The sequence below is a fragment of the Electrona antarctica genome (genome assembly GCF_951216825.1).
Source record: "Electrona antarctica genome assembly, chromosome: 1".
Lineage (NCBI taxonomy): Eukaryota > Metazoa > Chordata > Actinopteri > Myctophiformes > Myctophidae > Electrona > Electrona antarctica.
In genome coordinates this window covers 9,592,076-9,610,373 of record NC_136806.1, presented here as the reverse complement: position 1 = coordinate 9,610,373, position 18,298 = coordinate 9,592,076, and the positions used below count along the sequence as shown (strand labels likewise).

Genomic DNA, 18,298 nt, shown 5'->3' with positions numbered 1-18,298 from the left:
GAGCGTCAATTAAGGAGCAGCAATTAGTGTCTAAAATGGCCCTAATAACCACAGCTATCAATGTTTGCCTCCACCTAGTGGGCACTTAAGGCCTAATTAAACTCAACAGCAGGGACAATATGAGTGTCATCAATGGCCCACTGAAAGGACAAAGGACCCACCAAAGGGGGTAATGGTTAATTTATCAATATTTCTGAATTATTTATTATTAATATTTTAATCTGCCGCAGACTATTGTCCAGAGCTTTGTTTTGACGAGTATTTCTGGAGAACATCCACGCCACAATATTGTGGTTTCCGTTCATATTCATAATTTTGTATTTGTCTGGCACAGTCGGGAAAAAAAACAAACCCTTAAGGTCATTATTATATTAACGTATTGGTGTTGTGTTGTTGCACTGGTACGGTATAGGAATTCGTTTCCAGACGCGTTAATGAACAGGAAAACAAAAACCCGTTCAGTGAATGTACAAAAAACACTACATTTTGTGTTGTGCGCGCATCATCAGATCAGCATCACGATCTGTGATGATGACAGTTACTTATAATATAAACATCAACAGTCCCAAACCTAAAAGGATCCCAGCTAGGCCGCATTTATTGTTCTCTCAACCCAACTACGTCCATTTAGCAGCTTGCTCTCTACTACGAGTCCCCGCCCACAATATCGCTTACGGCGTGACGGACGGGGGCTCCGAGCCAATGAGACCGCGGCATGCTGCCGGCCACGGAAGCCCCCGGCCAATGGGAGCGTCGGACGGCGTCGGTCACGTGTGGGGGTGGGGTGGGGGGGTGTTGCTCTCTGGGCAGGAATGTTAGTTCCTGCTCTGTCGCTGGCCGTTTCCTGTAATCTGTACAGTGTTGTGAGACGGAGAGAAAGCCATGTGTGTCGATGCAAAGGTAAATTTACCACCCCGAAATCATAACCGGGACACTTGGGGCTAGTGGATGGGATGGATATGCGGGGTGGAGATGTTATATTTGGGCTGTGGACGACAGACGCACACCAACCGAAACAGCATCGCGGCCTATAAAGCCAGCCGTGTGTGGGAACCGTTGATGGTTATTGTGGCACGTTGCTTTGGTTTGGTCCGGTTTGTTGATGATGAGGAGAGAAAAAAAAATGAACGAGTCCAGTTGACTCAACGATGTGTAGTAAAAAACCCACAACAACAAACATGACTGAGCTGGAGAAGATCGCGTTGGGTTTAAAACACCCACATTCACCGTATTTTTATAGATGTTGATCACATGTGTGGTGCTTTTTACAAGAGGCATTTGTTGCTAGCAGCACAGGCTAATGTGCTAGCTTGACGGTGTTTGTGTGATGTGAGTGTGAAAGACTGCAACAGCATCAGTACCCTTGTTCATCCATTCATTGATTCACTACTACTACGGTTATTTAACTCCTGAGTTCACAAGCGTATAGATGCAACGAGTGTACAGGTGTTATTTAAAACACGCAGGGTTACTTTATGTGTAAGAGTGAGTGAACCAGACACTGAGGGTTTTTTACTGTGTACTTATTATGAATGGTGAGTGTGTTGATGTCAACATCCCCAGGATCCCCTCTGTTACACCCCTGCTAGTGGGTAAACAAACGATAACTTTTATATAACAGGAATTGCCTAGCATTGCTGTTAACCTGTTGATATAATCGGTAACAGTAAGTGATGAATTGAAAACGGTGTAAACATGATGTAAACATAAGTCTTAGTGCTTTTTCTGGCCCTTTCTGCGGTTGGGTCTTAATAAGGCTAGTGTTTGCCTAGAGGTTCTGTGTGGTTTTGTTAAATTAACGTTCCTCCTCTGCTTTTAGGAACAACACTTCAGGGAATGACGTTGTGGCTTGGAGATAAATCGTATTGTCGCACACACAAAGTAGGAACTCAGAAGGACACTACAAGGGGACATTTATAGGACTTACTTGGAGCACTCTTTTTCTCTTATTTAAGACTCCCCCTTCAATATTACCCTCGGAGGAATCCCAATATCTGTCATCTGGAGGTACAGACTGAACTACAAAGGTCTGTAATAGACCTTGTCCTATTTGGTAAGTCATCCGGCGATTTATTTGAGTACGCTATGTGTATTATGTTTCTTGTGTTCAAATTGATTTAATTGGGATGGCTACTTTGCATTTATATTCTCTGTCTTTAAACAGTTATTTTCTTTGAAGAACTGAAGGAGGGTCATCTTCCATCTCAGAGAGTCTCTTGAGGTTGCCCCGTCTCCCTGTGTGGAGGGGGCAAGATGGCAGACCCCATTATGGACCTGTTTGAGGACACGCCCCTGTTTAACCTGGACGCGCTGCCAGACGATGCTTTCTCCTCCCAGGGCTCCTCCGACCCCGTGGAGGAGGCCCTCAAGCTAGCCCTGGGCCAGGTGGACCCCCCCACCGACCCGGAGCCCACTCCAGAACTCTCGCTCACCGCAGGTCTCATCGATCCTGCCACTGGCCTCACCATGTCAGACCCTGTCCCCCCAGCTCAAGTCCTCATCCAGCAGCAAGCTCCGGTGGCACTTCCTCTTCCTCAGACTGTTACCATGACAGCAGCAACACCTGCCGCAGCTCCGGTGGCGACGGTAGCGCCGGTCCAGACCCACACGTCCATCCCTGTGGTCAGCACCACCGGTCACACGGTCCTGTTGAGCTCACCGATGACGGTGTCTAGCTCCTCGACCACCACCACGCAGAGCTTCACACAGATCACGCACCAGTTCACCCCCCAGCAGTTGGCTGCCATTACTGCCCAGGCCGGTGGGAAAATAGTCATCCTCAAAGGCCCGCAGGGCCAAGCCCAAGTGCTGCAGACTGTGTCGGGGGCCACGGGCGCAACCGGTGGCAAGGTCATCCGGGTGCTGTCCGGCACCCCGCTGAGACCGGGCATGTCCATATTGCCTGGGGGGACGGTCTTGAACCAGGCCAGCCCGGGTCATGCCCAAATCAAGGTGGGTTCTCCCGGGGTGCAGAGGCTGATACAGTCTCCCAACGGCCCGATGAAACAGGTGCTGCTGACGACGGTGCCCCAGCAGGGGGGCCAGGCGGTTCAGAGGATGCAGATCTCGGCCCAGGGCCAGACCCAAGTCCAGATTCAACCCCAGCCCCAGGCTCAGATACAGCTCCAGCCAGCCACGCAAATCAGCAATGCTTCCACAGGCAGACCGCAAGGCGTCACCCTCACTACTGTACCACAACAGGTGAGGCTTTTAGTCTCTTGTTTTGGTTGTCTTTGTCGAGTTCCTCCACTGTCTCTGTGAAGTTGTGATTGATTGGTTGAATACTTGATTAGACAGAAATGTCTAATCCTCTGCACGAGGTACAGTCAGACATTTGGACTAAAAGGATAACACCAAATAGTCCTGGTACTAGTTTCCATTGTGGTTCTAATAGTCCTGGGTACTAGTTTCCATTGTGGTTCTAATAGTCCTGGTACTAGTTTCCATTGTGGTTCTAATAGTCCTGGGTACTAGTTTCCATTGTGGTTCTAATAGTCCTGGGTACTAGTTTCCATTGTGGTTCTAATAGTCCTGGGTACTAGTTTCCATTGTGGTTCTAATAGTCCTGGGTACTAGTTTCCATTGTGGTTCTAATAGTCCTGGGTACTAGTTTCCATTGTGGTTCTAATAGTCCTGGGTACTAGTTCTAATAGTCCTGGGTACTAGTTCTAATAGTCCTGGGTACTAGTTTCCATTGTGGTTCTAATAGTCCTGGGTACTAGTTTCCATTGTGGTTCTAATAGTCCTGGGTACTAGTTTCCATTGTGGTTCTAATAGTCCTGGGTACTAGTTCTAATAGTCCTGGGTACTAGTTCTAATAGTCCTGGGTACTAGTTTCCATTGTGGTTCTAATAGTCCTGTTTGTGGAATTCCAAAGCCTTATTTAGTCTCATGAAAACAACCCAACGGGTCAGAATGGACCGAGAAATTAAACATAAATCCTCGAGGCGCACTACAAAGTAAACAGTTCCCAAACCATCTTAAATCTCTTTACAGTGACTTGCTCTAACAAATCCTGCAGGATTAGTATTACATTACTGAGGGAACATTGGTAATATAATTTTCAACTTAATTTGTGATGATTACAGTTTTTCTGCAAACTACCACATCCTGTGTTCATTTTATTACCATCCAGGATTGACAGTCGGTAATTAAAAATTATTTCTGGTATTTTAGAGCATCTACATAGCAGAAGTAAAATAATAACTCTATAATTGTCACGTACAGTAAGGTTATTTATATCACACAGGGCAAGAGAGAACAGGAAATAAACACTTCAAATTAAGCCTTGTTACTTATATTTTTGAACGTTGTAGCTGTTTGCTGGGTAACTTAGACTTAATTTTTGGTTGAAAAATCATTGGAAGGTCACTTTAAAGATGGAGTGCCGTGGTTTTTTTCCCACCCTAAAACATGATCATCAGGAACTATTATTATATAAGGTCAAGGAGGAAGAACTTTGTCAAAGTGTACAGTACCGGTATTTGTACAGTACCGGTATTTGTTTTTACCTTTCTTACCTTTCTTTGTAGTCGTTACGTCCCCACCAAAGAGGTCCAGGTGTTTATTGTGCAAAAACGCTATTTCCCCTACCATAAGCCCTCAATGAATTGCATTGAATTGAATGGGAATTGAATGGGGCTATGGGGTGTTGTGCTAATTCGCGAAATAAGTAGTAAAGTGTGCCGCTTGGGATATTATTTACATTATGAAGAGAGGATATATACAAAAAAAATAATAATTTTGAGCGATGGAAATAAGCGAATTAGCACAACACCCCATATCCCCATTCAATTCCCATTCCATTCAATGCAATTAATTTAGGGCTTATGGTAGGGGAAATAGCCAATAAGGAGCTTTTGCACAAAATAACACCTGGACCTCTTTGGTGGGGACGTAACAACTACAAAGAAAGGTAAGAAAGCCTTTAGTATGGAATTCTCCTTTAAATTGTCGTTTCTATGTGGACACTTCCCACCAGTTCATTAAGTATGCCTGGTTTGCCTGATGGGTGGTGATCCACCTGAACTGAAGCCTCACCCACAGCTGTTGTATGATAATGGGGGAGGGCTTAGGTCAAGGATTTAGCCTCCAGGAAGATATCATTGCACGTAATAACCACAAGGGGTCTAATGAAGTACTGTCACTGTATAAACACATGAAAAACTGGAAAAAATACAAAAATCATGGCACTCCATCCATCTTTAAGGCCTGACTCACACGTGCACAACAGATTGATGTATAGCTGATGCATGAGACTTGTTTACTGATGCAAGCTCGCAATGCATTTCCAATGGAAGTCACATGGTTTGACACGACATTTGTGTTGTATGAGGGGGTGGGGGGCAGTCGAAACACTGCCGAAAGCCGTACAACACAAATGTTGTGTCAAACCATGTGACTTCCATTGGAAATGCATTGGGGCAAGATGTAAACAAACCCTTTCTTTACATCTAGCATGCATCAATGTTGTATGCTAGATCGAAAGGTGTGAGTCAGGCCTAAGGCTTCCATCAGACCATCCAAAATCTCATCATAAAGGGTGGCACCGTGGCAGGGCTTTTGCAATCCGGCCCCCAAGCTTTGGAACGCCCTACCTGTTGACCTAAGATGTGCAAAATCTGTGTCGTCTTTCTAAACTCTTCTGAAAACTTCTGAAAATGTTAAGGCCTTTTCTTAATTTCCTCATTTTTGCATCATTGATTATATGGCTATGTTTCTATTTTACATTTTGTGCCTGCTATTTTATTCATTGATGTTTTGTTGTATCTTCTTTCCTTTACCCTGTTCTGTAAAGCACTTCGTGACGATATCTAGAAATGTGCTATATAAAATTGTATAAATAATTTCATTATCGTTATCCCAATGAATGTCCCATCATGTATCTACTATCTACTAGGGTGGCGAGCCCAAACGCATCACCCTGGTCCTCCAGGCCTCCCAGGCGGGTTCCCTTGGCGTCCAGCAGGGTCAGTCGGTGACGGTGGCGGCCGGCACGGGCCAGCAGCAGATCCACGTGCAGCAACAGCAGGGCCAGACCAGACTTGTGCTGGGCCAGCTCCCCGGGGGGAAGTTTGTGATCCAGGGGAGCCAGCTTGCAGCTCTCACCCAGGCCCGGGCAGGGCAGGCCGGCGGCCAGCCCAAAGTCCTCACTATTCAGCTGCAGGTGCAGCAAGCACCCGGAGTGCAGGGAGGAGTGAAGGTAGGAGAAGAACAAATAGCCGGTGGAGCCAGAATGAATAGGAAAAAAAACACAAATAAAAAGTATGTCATGACATCACAGGTTAACAGTTTAGAGGCCCCAGACGGAGATCACCGTCAAGTTCAAGTTCATGGTCAAGTGCCCCAGACGGAGATTGATAATCGGGACGGAGATTAATGATATCAAAACCGATCGCATCGCTCCACAGCTTAGGAGCGCTTGTTGCCCAATCCTCGGTGTTGCACAACAGTGACACGTCATCGAAAATGTTCCCTGCCTGTTTAGCGGACGAAAACAAAAATCTTAAAACGTTCATAACTCGCGATCTAAATCATCCCGTCTAATTCAGAAAAAAAGATCCTGTGTTAGACGGCACTCCGCTGTCCAGTCGCTAGTCGCGATAGATTTATTCTTACCTCCCGTTGTTGTCGATCGACTCTAGAGTGGTGTGGCTATTGTTAGCTGCTACACAGACATTCACAACAACTTCCGGTGACCTGGTAAAAGTGGTCCGGGCGCTATAAATGATGGGCACATTTTATTAATGGATTGAATAGGTCCGGGCCCTCAAGGTGTTAATCTCTATTCCTTGAGCTTTTGGGCCTGTGGCTCCCCGGCTAAAAGGGTTGTTGTGGGAAGTTGTCCCGAGGGAATGTAACGTACTCAAATACTCATCAAAGTATAAACACAAGATTTCTGGTTAAACATCTGATCAAAGTGAGCATAAACTTGAGCCTGGAGAAAAACGTTGTGCTCACCAAATGCTCTAGTGTGGAATTATGCTGCCAAGTTATATGGGCATGTTGTTACAAGGCTGCATGTTTTGTTTGTAAAATTCGTTTTTTATTTATTAGAAAACTTGGTTTCTAAACACAAAATATGTTTCTTTCCCCAAAAATTCCCACACAACAAAATTCACAAGTTTGGGGTTCTGCTCAACACAAATATATTGCGAGTGTCTGGAAGAACTTTACCTGAAATTGCAATCAGTCTTGCCATTTGCCAATTGCTTTAGGCAATATTGTGCAGCCCTGGTTTGGTACTGCAATAACGTCCTTTTTTTATGTTTCTTTTGTGGCTTTCGCCTTTATTTTGTATATTTTATGGAGGGACAGACAGTAGGCTGACAGGAAATGGGGAGAGAGATGGGGGGAAGACATGCAGTAAAGGCCGTCGGGATCGGGAGTCGAACCCGCGGCACACTGCCAGACTGGATTACCAGCCAAGGTGCCTGGACCACTGAGCCATGGCCCAGGCCAATAACGTCCTTTCTAGGCCAGGGAAAGTCTTCACATGAATCCAGCTGTATAAACTACCAAAGCCTCACAAAAATAGAGTAGTATTCGAATTGATACTTCATTGTGGTTGACTTTGAATGCCATATTGTGTGTTTTTGTATAAACATGATTATTCCCAGAGGAGCGCTGCCGCTGACCTGCTTTCTGTATGTGTCCTTCCAGTACCAGTTGGTTTCTGGAACAGGCAACACGGGCAGCCCACAGCTATTACAGATCTCACAGGGCCAAGGTGGACAGAGGGTGGCCGTGCCACTCAAAATGCTGCTGCAGCCACAGGTAGGCCTCTGAATGTTGTATACCCAGACGCACTCTGCATCATGGACTCCGCATGAGAGAGAGACACACAAAGTGTACATTTTAACCCATTTAGGCCCGACGTCGAAATTTAAAAAATGTAAATCATGACAGTTTTCTGAAAAACCTGTGTTTCTATGTCAGTGGTGCTAAACCTTTTTCATGTATTTGGCCGCCGACCCCTATCTGAAAATATGTTGTTCCAGGGACTCCCCCAGAAGCATATGTAATATGTATTCAAAGATTTGTGCCACAATTTCAAGTTTTTTCAAAAAATAGCATACCTACAAGCTTGTAGATCTGCTATTTTTCAATAGCTAAATTATAACATAATGTTTAAAAAACAAAAGGGCCACAATGGGTTAAACGAAGGAAGACAGCGATGTGTCTTTGCCCACTAACGTGTATTTTCCGTGCTGGGCAGGTTGTGTTGTTGTTGTTGTTCTTTCGTAAAGTCAGTGACTTATCACGGCCACGAAGCAGAGGCGTAAACGCCACTTCAGCAGGTCTATGACTTGACCAACAAAACTTGCTCACTTCTCTCATCGTCCAAAACCGTTAAAGTTTGAGCAAGCTCATTGATCAATTTATATAATTAATAAAATCTACGTGTGGATCTATGAGGTATCCACCCAACAGTGACGATGTATGTACAGTAGGGCTGTGAATTATTTTGGGCATGATTTTTTCCATTCAACTCGATTCTCGATCCAAAAGGGTTCATGTGTTTGGTCCGACGGAGCATTGGTCCGAACGACAACCTACCTCAAACCCTCACCCTAACCCTAACCTCCCCCGGGGCAGCACACCTAAACCTAATCCCAACCCTCTCCCGACCCCTAACGCACCTCGGACCAATGCTCCTTCGAACCAATGCTCCGTCGGATCATAGTATGCCTCCCGATCCAAAAACGATTGCATAGGATTTCAGCACGATCTCCTCCAGTCTTCTGTCATGAAAGCAGAGTACATTTAGTAAAAAAGTAAAAAGCTTTTATAATTGTAAAGGTTTTAAGGAAAATCCAAGACGACACGTTTTAACCTCTGACTGAGTCGGACACTCAGTTACTTTTTCTCACTCAGTTACCAGAACAATACATTCAAGTAAAAACTGCTGTAAAATAAATAAAATTGGTAGGCTTAGGCTAGCTGCTAGTAAAAATGCACACATTGCATGGTATGCAGAAACCCATAATGTAGTACACAGGTACTTTTGAACTCACTAACTTGTGTTAGTGCACAGAGACTAGAGGCACACTCGCACTAAAGAGTTGCCTTGATGCAAGTAATATTAATCAGTATGTCAACGAGGGTCAGCTGGATCCTCGTTGACAGACACACCTCAGCTGTGCTAAACTGAAGTGACTGGAGTAACTTGAAAATGATTGAAGACATGTTTACTGTGATTGGGGTAAGCTTACATTTCATATCACAAACACCATAGGATTCATGTGTTTGGTCTGACGGAGCATTGGTCCGAACGACAACCTACCTCAAACCCTAACCCTAACCTCCCACGGGGCAGCACACCTAAACCTAACCCCAACCCTCTCCCAACCCCCAACGTACCTCGGACCAATGCTCCTTCGAACCAATGCTCCGTCGGACCATAGTATGCCTCCCAACACGATATAGGGAAAGCTCCTGTAACTTTAACAATTTATTTTAATTTTTTTATTTTGAATCGTTCATAATGGGAATCGTCATTCGAATCGATTTTTTTGACACCCCTAATGTGTATATATATATATCGACTTTGTCTCCTGCTGTTCAGACGAGCTCGGCGTCCTCAGCCGGTGGCACCATGTCTGTGGTGAAGGTCATCAACACGTCGACCACAGGCGCCGTCACCAACACCACCGGCTCGCCGCAGGCCATCCGTATCACCAAGGCCGGCGGGGAGCCGGTCACCGTGCGCCGCGTGGAAACCCTCTGCAAGCAGGAGAAGGCCAACCGCATCGTGGCCGAGGCCATAGCACGGGCCAAGGCGCGCGGCGAGAAGAACCTGCCCCGGGTTCTGAACCAAGACGAGCTTCCGGCCGGCCACGCGTCCTCGGAGTTGGGGGGCAGCGTCACGGTGGTCACCACGACCAAGAAGAAGTCCAGCGGAGGCGGGAGCAAGAAGAAGAGCACGCCGGCGGGAGGAGCGACGGGGGTGAAGAGCGCCGGCGGAGGAGAGAAGAAGGCCAAGGCCAAGTCAACGGGAGGTGCAGGAGGAGGCACGGGAACGCCTGGCACTGCAAGCAAGAGCAAGAGCAAAGCCAAGCTTAAGTAAGCTGGACTCTTTTAATAACCCATTTTGACCTGAGATCAGATTCTAAAATGTCTTCTACATCCTGACAGTTTTCTGAAAAAGCTATGTTTCTATGTCAGTCGTCAGTCATTTTTCAAAAATAGCAGACCTACAAGCTCGTAGCGCGCCACTCGGTGGCGCGCTATGAGCTTGTAGATCTGCTATTTTTCAATAGCTAAAGCATAACATAATGCTAACACCAAAAGGGGTTCCCGCCCAAAATGGGTTAAATGCACGACTGATGTACTTGTTTGAGTGGTTTGCCGTCTTTCTTTTGAGAATTGATTGGCAGGTGTTTACCCTTTTTTTCTCCCTTTTCTCTTTCTCGTGTCTCTTGACAGCACCATCACTCTAGTTGGGGCCAAGAAAAGGAAAAGGACCGGTTCTGACCACTCGGATGGGGAGCAGAGCCCCACCTCACCCACTACTCTGGAGGAAGACTTGGCAACGGTACACACACACACACACACACACACACACACACACACACACACACACACACACACACACACACACACACACACACATGGGGAGCAGAGCCCCACCTCACCCACTACTCTGGAGGAAGACTTGGCAACGGTACACGCACACACACACACACACACACATGGGGAGCAGAGCCCCACCTCACCCACTACTCTGGAGGAAGACCTGGCAACGGTACACACACACGCACACGCACACGCACACGCACACGCACACGCACACGCACACACACACACACACACACACACACATGCATGGGGAGCAGAGCCCCACCTCACCCACTATTGAGGAAGACTTGGCAACGGTACACACACACACACACACACACACACACACACACACACACACACATGGGGAGCAGAGCCCCACCTCACCCACTACTCTTGAGGAAGACTTGGCAACGGTACACACACACACACACACACACACACACACACACATACACACACACACACACACACGCCCCACATAAACACATGCAATTTCTGTACAAGGGCAGGAATCGGACTCCAAACCTGCCACTTTGACTACTTTACTGATCAAGATGGCTCCCTGAATAGAAAAACATACCAGCTACAATTAATTTATGTATCAGTATTTGCATAGTGGCTGGGGTTATTTATGATTGCAATTTATTATATTAATTAACTCAAATAAGTACGCAAAAAAATAACATAGCATGATATGCATTATGGCAACCGGCGTTCTTATTAACACCCCGAACGCCCAGGATTTTTTAATCCATTAAATCATAGCGCCCAGCGATTTATAGCAGCGGAGCACATATAGCGACGGACCGGATGCTATGTGGCTGAAGTAGCTTGATGTAGCCAAAACACTCTCGATGCGATCGACAACAACGGGAGGTATGATTAATTATATTGCGACTAGCGACGGGACCGCGATGGGCCGTCTAACACACAATCTTTTCTTAGAATTGGACGGAATTGAATTGATCAGTCGCTAGTCGCGATAGATTTATTCTTACCTCCCGTTGTTGTCGATCGACTCTAGAGTGGTGTGGCTATTGTTAGCTGCTACACAGACATTCACAAGAACTTCCGGTGCGCCGGTAAAAGTGGTCCGGGCGCTATAAATGATGGGCACATTTTATTAATGGATTAAATAGGTCCGGGCCCTCAAGGTGTTAATGTTTTAAGATTTTCGATCTCGTCGGCTAAAATGAGGGGGGGGGGGGACATTTTCGATGACGTCCCACCGGAAAATAACATTGAGTGTTATGCAACAGACGCTCCCAGCCTGTGATGCGATCGGTTTTGATATCAATAATCTCCGTCCTGAGCGTTGGGCGTTACTAATTGATAGGATCGGAGAACTCCGTCCTTGCCACTCAGGGTGTTAAAATGCAGCATCTCTCTTCTTCTTCTTCTCTGTCCCGTCCACATAAGCAGAGGCGTTCCAACCGCGTGGTGAAGAGGAAGAAGTACACGGAGGACCTGGACATCAAGATCACAGACGACGAAGACGAGCAGGAAGACGTGGACGTGACGAGCACCGCGGCCGCCGTGGCCTCCATCAGCGGGGGGGCGGCCGCCGCCACCGCCGGGGGGACGGCCGCGCAGATCATGACATCACAGATCAAAAAGGAGATGGAACTGGATGTGGACGGGCAGCCCAGCATGCAGTTCTTTGTGGTGAGTGTTTCGGACTAGTGCTGATTTAGTCGACTTAAAACTATGACGAGTCCACGTTGTGGGCTTGTAGATCGGCTATTTTCAGCAAGTGTAAAATCAGCCATTACGACACCATCAAGGTCCGCCAAAATACATTTTAGTCGACTAAATCAGCCTACTGTGGCTTCAAACTGACAACATCAAAGTGCTCGACTTAAACCTCTCGAGTATCAAAATCATAAGAGTAAATAAAATGAATTGGACAGCCAACTAGTGCTGCACCTTTCTTGCTCAAATTTAGGAAATGAGGTGTCTGAATCTAAATGGCGATTTTCTTTTTCTCTAATTGATTTGATTTGAAATTTACAATTTAGGCATTTAGCAGACGCTCTTAATCCAGAAATAAATTGTGCAGCACTAGTTAGGACTGCCACTATGTTAATCAAGTAATCGATACGTGGTTTTGGGGCTTTTTTTGCCTTGTTGATAGTGGCGGCACAGTTCGTTGAGATTGGGACTCGAACCCGCAACGCAGGGTCAGGCTACACCGGTCCCATGTAGCCTGACCAAAAATGTACTTGATTAATCACTTGAGTGTTATAGAGAGGGTAAATGGTAAATGGTGCATTTATATAGTGCCTTTATCCAAGGTGCTTTACATAGATTGTGCATTACATTCACCCATTCATACACACATTCATACACCGATTGCGGCGGAAGCCATGCAAGGTACCAACCAGCACATCGGGAGCAATTTGGGGTTCAGTGTCTTGCCCAAGGACACTTCGACATGTAGCCAGGAGGAGCCGGGATTCGAACCGCCGACCCATGGATCATTGGATGACCTGCTCTACCTCTTGAGCCACATGCGCGTGACATCATTCATCATCATACCCGGAAGTTATGCGGGGATGCTGAGTGGCAAACTACTTTCTGGCCTTGACAGCCCATACATAGCCCATACATCCAAGTCCTATCTGATTTGCATTAAACAACGTTAAACAATGTTAAACTCGATTTTCCACTCACTTTATGCATGTGCATACCCGCTATTTTATTCTTTGTCGCACAACTGTGTCATGCAAAAATATGCCGGTGTTTCTCATGTTGAGATGAGGTTGATGGAAGCTTGTGTCAAGTGATGCAATGTGGCTGTGGTTCTCATGTTGAGATGAGGTTGATGGAAGCTTGTGTCAAGTGATGCAATGTGGCTGTGGTTCTCATGTTGAGATGAGGTTGATGGAAGCTTGTGTCAAGTGATGCAATGTGGCTGTGGTTCTCATGTTGAGATGAGGTTGATGGAAGCTTGTGTCAAGTGATGCAATGTGGCTGTGGTTCTCATGTTGAGATGAGGTTGATGGAAGCTTGTGTCAAGTGATGCAATGTGGCTGTGGTTCTCATGTTGAGATGAGGTTGATGGAAGCTTGTGTCAAGTGATGCAATGTGGCTGTGGTTCTCATGTTGAGATGAGGTTGATGGAAGCTTGTGTCAAGTGATGCAATGTGGCTGTGGTTCTCATGTTGAGATGAGGTTGATGGAAGCTTGTGTCAAGTGATGCAATGTGGCTGTGGTTCTCATGTTGAGATGAGGTTGATGGAAGCTTGTGTCAAGTGATGCAATGTGGCTGTGGTTCTCATGTTGAGATGAGGTTGATGGAAGCTTGTGTCAAGTGATGCAATGTGGCTGTGGTTCTAACCATAAACTATCCATGCATTAGGACATATTTAGTTCAGTTGTTATGGTCCCTACAGACTGTAGGAAGTTTAAAGTTGTTGGCGAGTCATCAGATCGTTGTGTCTCACACTGCAGGAGTCTTTTTTTTAAATGGACTGTCATTATATCGTTGTGGCTTTCACACTAAACGATTGGTCGCCGACTAGGCATCACACACTGCAAGAGTTCACCAAGAGGCGATCCAGACAGGATCCGATACATATAGGCAGGCCTGGAATTTCATCCTTTTAGGGGCAAGGCCACTTGGCCTTTAGTGTGGTCAACTTTTTAAGGGCACAAGGCCAAGTGCCAGGGCATGAAGGCCATCAATTAAAAAATGATTTTCCGATGAACATTGGTTCAGAACAGTGCTTCTTAAATAAATAATCACAGCTTTAAATAACAAAATATAAGTAGCTACTGTTGTAAAATATTGTAAACATGTTTTGGGGACCCAGTCCAGAGATGAAAATCATAATGAAATGGCCTAGGACCCTGTCAGGCTGTCACCCTAGGCTAATTAATATAAATTTAATTTGGGGGTCCTTGAAATTTAAATGGCTGAGGATCATTGGGTTAAACTGAGTTAATTCACATAAAATACAATGACAGCCTACATAACTTTTGAATAAGGGCTTGGTTTAGAAAAGCCTATATTTTGTGCTAAACTAATATATTGAATAACATGGCATTGTAGAGAGGTTAGTGACAGATAATTTCTCCATTGTGGGGCTGCACCGCTGCAGGACTGAGGACTCTGCAGTAAGTCAACACAAAGTGAAAGTGCAGCTTCAAATCAGTTTTTTGTTCTTACCTGGAGACAGTGTGTGCTGTGCACAGGGGAACAATTGTTTAATTATATCCATGGTGTCTTTCTGTCGCTATCCATAATGCGACGCAAAAGTACATTTATGTTTGTTTTGGTGGGCTAGATAGATTCGGTAGATCTCCTCCTTGTATGGACAGCCACGCTGTTTCGCATTAGACAAAAGGAAATCAGCTGGACCATGTCCGACCAACGTTAATACATGTGACGTAGGACCGCCACACTGTCGCAACTGTAGGAAACATTGTTTTGTTTTGAGTGATAGTTGCAGTTTGACCGGATAGCTAGATTAGCTACACTAGTAGGCAGCGTGTGGGCTAAATGCCCTCTGTTTACTCTGTCAGTGCGTGTATGTGTGGCGCGGAGGAGGAGGCGTGCGGGTGTGTGTGTGTGTGTGTGTGTGTGTGTGTATGCGCGCGTCATGACGACCAGCGGCAGCGGGGGTAGTTATTAAGGCAAAGTACCGCAAAATAATCAAACCACTTTGCAAATGGCAACACAACTACAACACAAATTTGTTCTGCGCGGGACGTGAGGGGAACATTGGTTACCGTAATGACTGGAAAATTGCGATAAACGGTAAAATGAACTTCTGTGGGCGCCGGTCGGGGCACCACGGCCACTGTGGCCGTATGGGCATATACTTTTTCGAGGGGCACACGGCCAAAGAGAGGGGCAACGACGGCCATGGCCGCCGTGGCCGCCGTGAAATTCCTGCCCTGCATATAGGCGACATCATTTGTTTTTATTACAATTCATTTTGACATCTCACGCACGTGCAGGATGCTGTGATACAAGCGTGAGACCGACACAGGACACCACCCCCTCTCTCTCTGGGTGCACGCCACACACACAGGAATAGCCAGGCTACACAGGGCGAAGTGTGTGTGTGTGTGTGTGTGTGTGTGTGTGTGTGTGTGTGTGTGTGTGTGTGTGTGTGTGTGTGTGTGTGTGTGTGTGTGTGTGTGTGTGTGTGTGTGTGTGTGTGTGTGTGTGTGTGTGTGTGTGTGTGTGTGTGTGTGTGTGTGTGTGTGTGTGTGTGTGTGTGTGTGTGTGTGTGTGTGTGTGTGTGTGTGTGTGTGTGTGTGTGTGTGTGTGTGTGTATAAAGAGTGGGTTAGGGTTATAACGTTAGGGGGGTATAATGAGCGTTCCTTCTCTGTTCCTCTCAGCTCCGATCTGCACTGTGAGCGAGTTAGGGTCATAACGTTAACACTCTGATCGCCCGGGGGTATTTGGAACCAACTCTGCACTGTTGATTCCGATGCGGTTTTAATATTATCAACATTATTCAAGTGAAATGCGTTGACTATTTAACATCAACATTGTGCATATAGCTACCAATATTAACATGTACGACAGGGATTTGCCCAAGGAATAAAAGTTATCATCTGATCATCTATCGATACAGACAGACAGACAGACAGACAGACAGTGTCAGTGAATGAGCACAGCTGTCCTGTGCTCTCATTGGACAGTGTCAGTGAATGAGCACAGCTGTCCTGTGCTCTCATTGGCTGTAATATGGCCTTCTCGGGACGCAACCCAGTTCACACTGATGTCCAGTCGGCGAGAAAGACAAATATCAAACCTGCTAGATATTCAGAAACGGTCGGGAAGGCGTCGGCGATCGCTTTTATCGGCTCTTTATCTTCTCGCAGAGCCTTTCACACAGCGAGCCAAACCTCGGTGATCAAAGCCCGATCTTGCGTGAGACCGGGCGGGTTTTGTCTGCGAGTCCCCGACAGCATAATATCGGGCAGTGTGTGACAAAAGCACATTATTTATGTCATTCTACTTTATTGTTCTGTACGTGTTATTTATTTATAAAAGGAGAAATGTAACATGTGAAATGACGGTGATGGTATTATTATTTCCTATTCATGAGAAAGGTAACGGGTCTGTCACATGGGTGAGGGACACGCCACTGGTGTCGCCACCCAAGGTTACTTCTAGAGGAAGTGACACACGGGGGAAGGGGGGGAATCACAAACACAGTGTAGGCCTACACGGTTGGAGAAGAGGAGCTCCAGGCGCCAGACAACTTTTGAACAGGAGTAAAGTTTAAGCATAGTGTCTGCAGCCAATACTAAGGACAGTTGTGCCCATCGGGAGAAGCAACGAGCTTGGCTCTGCACCGTAGGATTATCGACCGTTTGGAAGCAGTTGCCGGCGTGCGGGCTGTCGGACAAAGACGTCGCTTACCGGTGAGATCGTTTTAAACGTGTGCCTTGTTGGAGTTGAAGCTTTGAGCGGTACCCCGTTCGCGTTTTCTTTTGGACCGCCTTGAGCGGAAGGACTTTACGTTTGTTGGATCAAAGGAACTATAATAGACTGTATAGGGCGCACTGCCCGAACGTCCACTATTCCGTTTGGAGAGAACGTTGGGACTGGTTTGGGACGGGAGGGGGGGTTTGAAAGTAATTGATTGTTGGTTTAAGTTTGTTTTCCTGTTTCTTTTATTTAGTAGGGAGAGAGACAGGGACAGACGTCATTTGTGAAGTGTCTAGTTTTGAGTACCTTACCTGTGTTGTTTTGACAGCTGCGTTTTGAGCGTCTCTATATAAAGACTATACTCAGACTACAACCCTACGATCCCGTTGTTTTTATTCCTTAGTTAATGATTTGCCTGGTATAGTAAAGGGTGTACGAGCCATGAGGTAAATGTTTTGTAAAGACTTTAAAAAAATATATATATATTTTCTTACAGGAAAACCCCAGTGAGGAAGATGCAGCGATTGTAGACAAAGTTCTGTCTATGAGGATAACCAAGAAAGAGGTAGGACTTTTGGAGGCATCTCTAACCAAACAAATACTTAGTATTTGAGTTCTTAGTATTCTTTAAGCTTGTAATCAAAATCCAATCGTGTTTTTTCTTCTGTAAAGCACAATATGATGTGCTTATGTAGGCTTGCACTAAACAATTTCAAGACATAACAATGACATATATATATATATATATATATATATATATATATATATATATATATATATATATATACAGAACATACTGTAGCAACATCTAAAATGAAACCGATGCTTTCCCGGTTTTAAAGGTATAATGACGTATAGGCGTTCCTGGTCTTAATGTTTCGGGATAAAATAAAAGGAAGAACAACCTCACAACCTGCTATATTCTCCTCTCTTTTCCTAGGTTTCTCCAGGCCAGTACATCAACCTCGAAGAATTCTTTGTCAAATACAAGAATTAGTAAGTTGACATCATGACACCTTGTGCGTGTCATTGAACTGCCCTTTCTGTGTCCTTTTCTGTTCCTATCTGCACTGTGAGTGGGTTAGGGTCATAACGTTAACGTTAGGGGGTATAATGAGCGTTGCTTCTCTGTTCCTCTGAGCTCCTATCTGCACTGTGAGTGGGTTAGGGTCATAACGTTAACACTCTGATCGCCCGGGGGTATTTGGAACCATTAAACCGTGCGTCCAGCCATTTGCAGCATCAGAGCCCATTTCAAGGTGGCACGGTGCCATCTTGGAAGGTGCTAGATATAATAGCATGTAGCCAAAAGACCCTTTGGAGGATCGACAACCAACGTA

General features: G+C 45.8%; 1 protein-coding gene across 6 annotated transcripts in view; it reads left to right on the top strand.

Moving 5' to 3' along the window:
- Nucleotides 1-785: 785 nt before the first annotated feature.
- chd8 (chromodomain helicase DNA binding protein 8) overlaps nucleotides 786-18,298 on the top strand; it is a 62,590-nt gene continuing 45,077 nt past the window's right edge. Inside the window, exons 1-10 of one of the 6 annotated variants that reach the window (XM_079509995.1) lie at nucleotides 786-900; nucleotides 1,820-2,053; nucleotides 2,180-3,201; nucleotides 5,900-6,202; nucleotides 7,663-7,776; nucleotides 9,569-10,065; nucleotides 10,429-10,537; nucleotides 11,986-12,228; nucleotides 17,455-17,523; nucleotides 17,899-17,954. In XM_079509995.1, the coding sequence (XP_079366121.1) occupies nucleotides 2,254-3,201; nucleotides 5,900-6,202; nucleotides 7,663-7,776; nucleotides 9,569-10,065; nucleotides 10,429-10,537; nucleotides 11,986-12,228; nucleotides 17,455-17,523; nucleotides 17,899-17,954 (2,339 nt within the window). In that variant the 5' untranslated portion in view covers nucleotides 786-900; nucleotides 1,820-2,053; nucleotides 2,180-2,253. Of the gene's footprint in view, nucleotides 901-1,310; nucleotides 1,330-1,819; nucleotides 2,058-2,164; nucleotides 3,202-5,899; nucleotides 6,203-7,662; nucleotides 7,777-9,568; nucleotides 10,066-10,428; nucleotides 10,538-11,985; nucleotides 12,229-17,454; nucleotides 17,524-17,898; nucleotides 17,955-18,298 lie in introns of those variants that run through there. The other 5 variants (XM_079509992.1, XM_079509993.1, XM_079509994.1 and 2 more) reach the window with 5 other exon arrangements.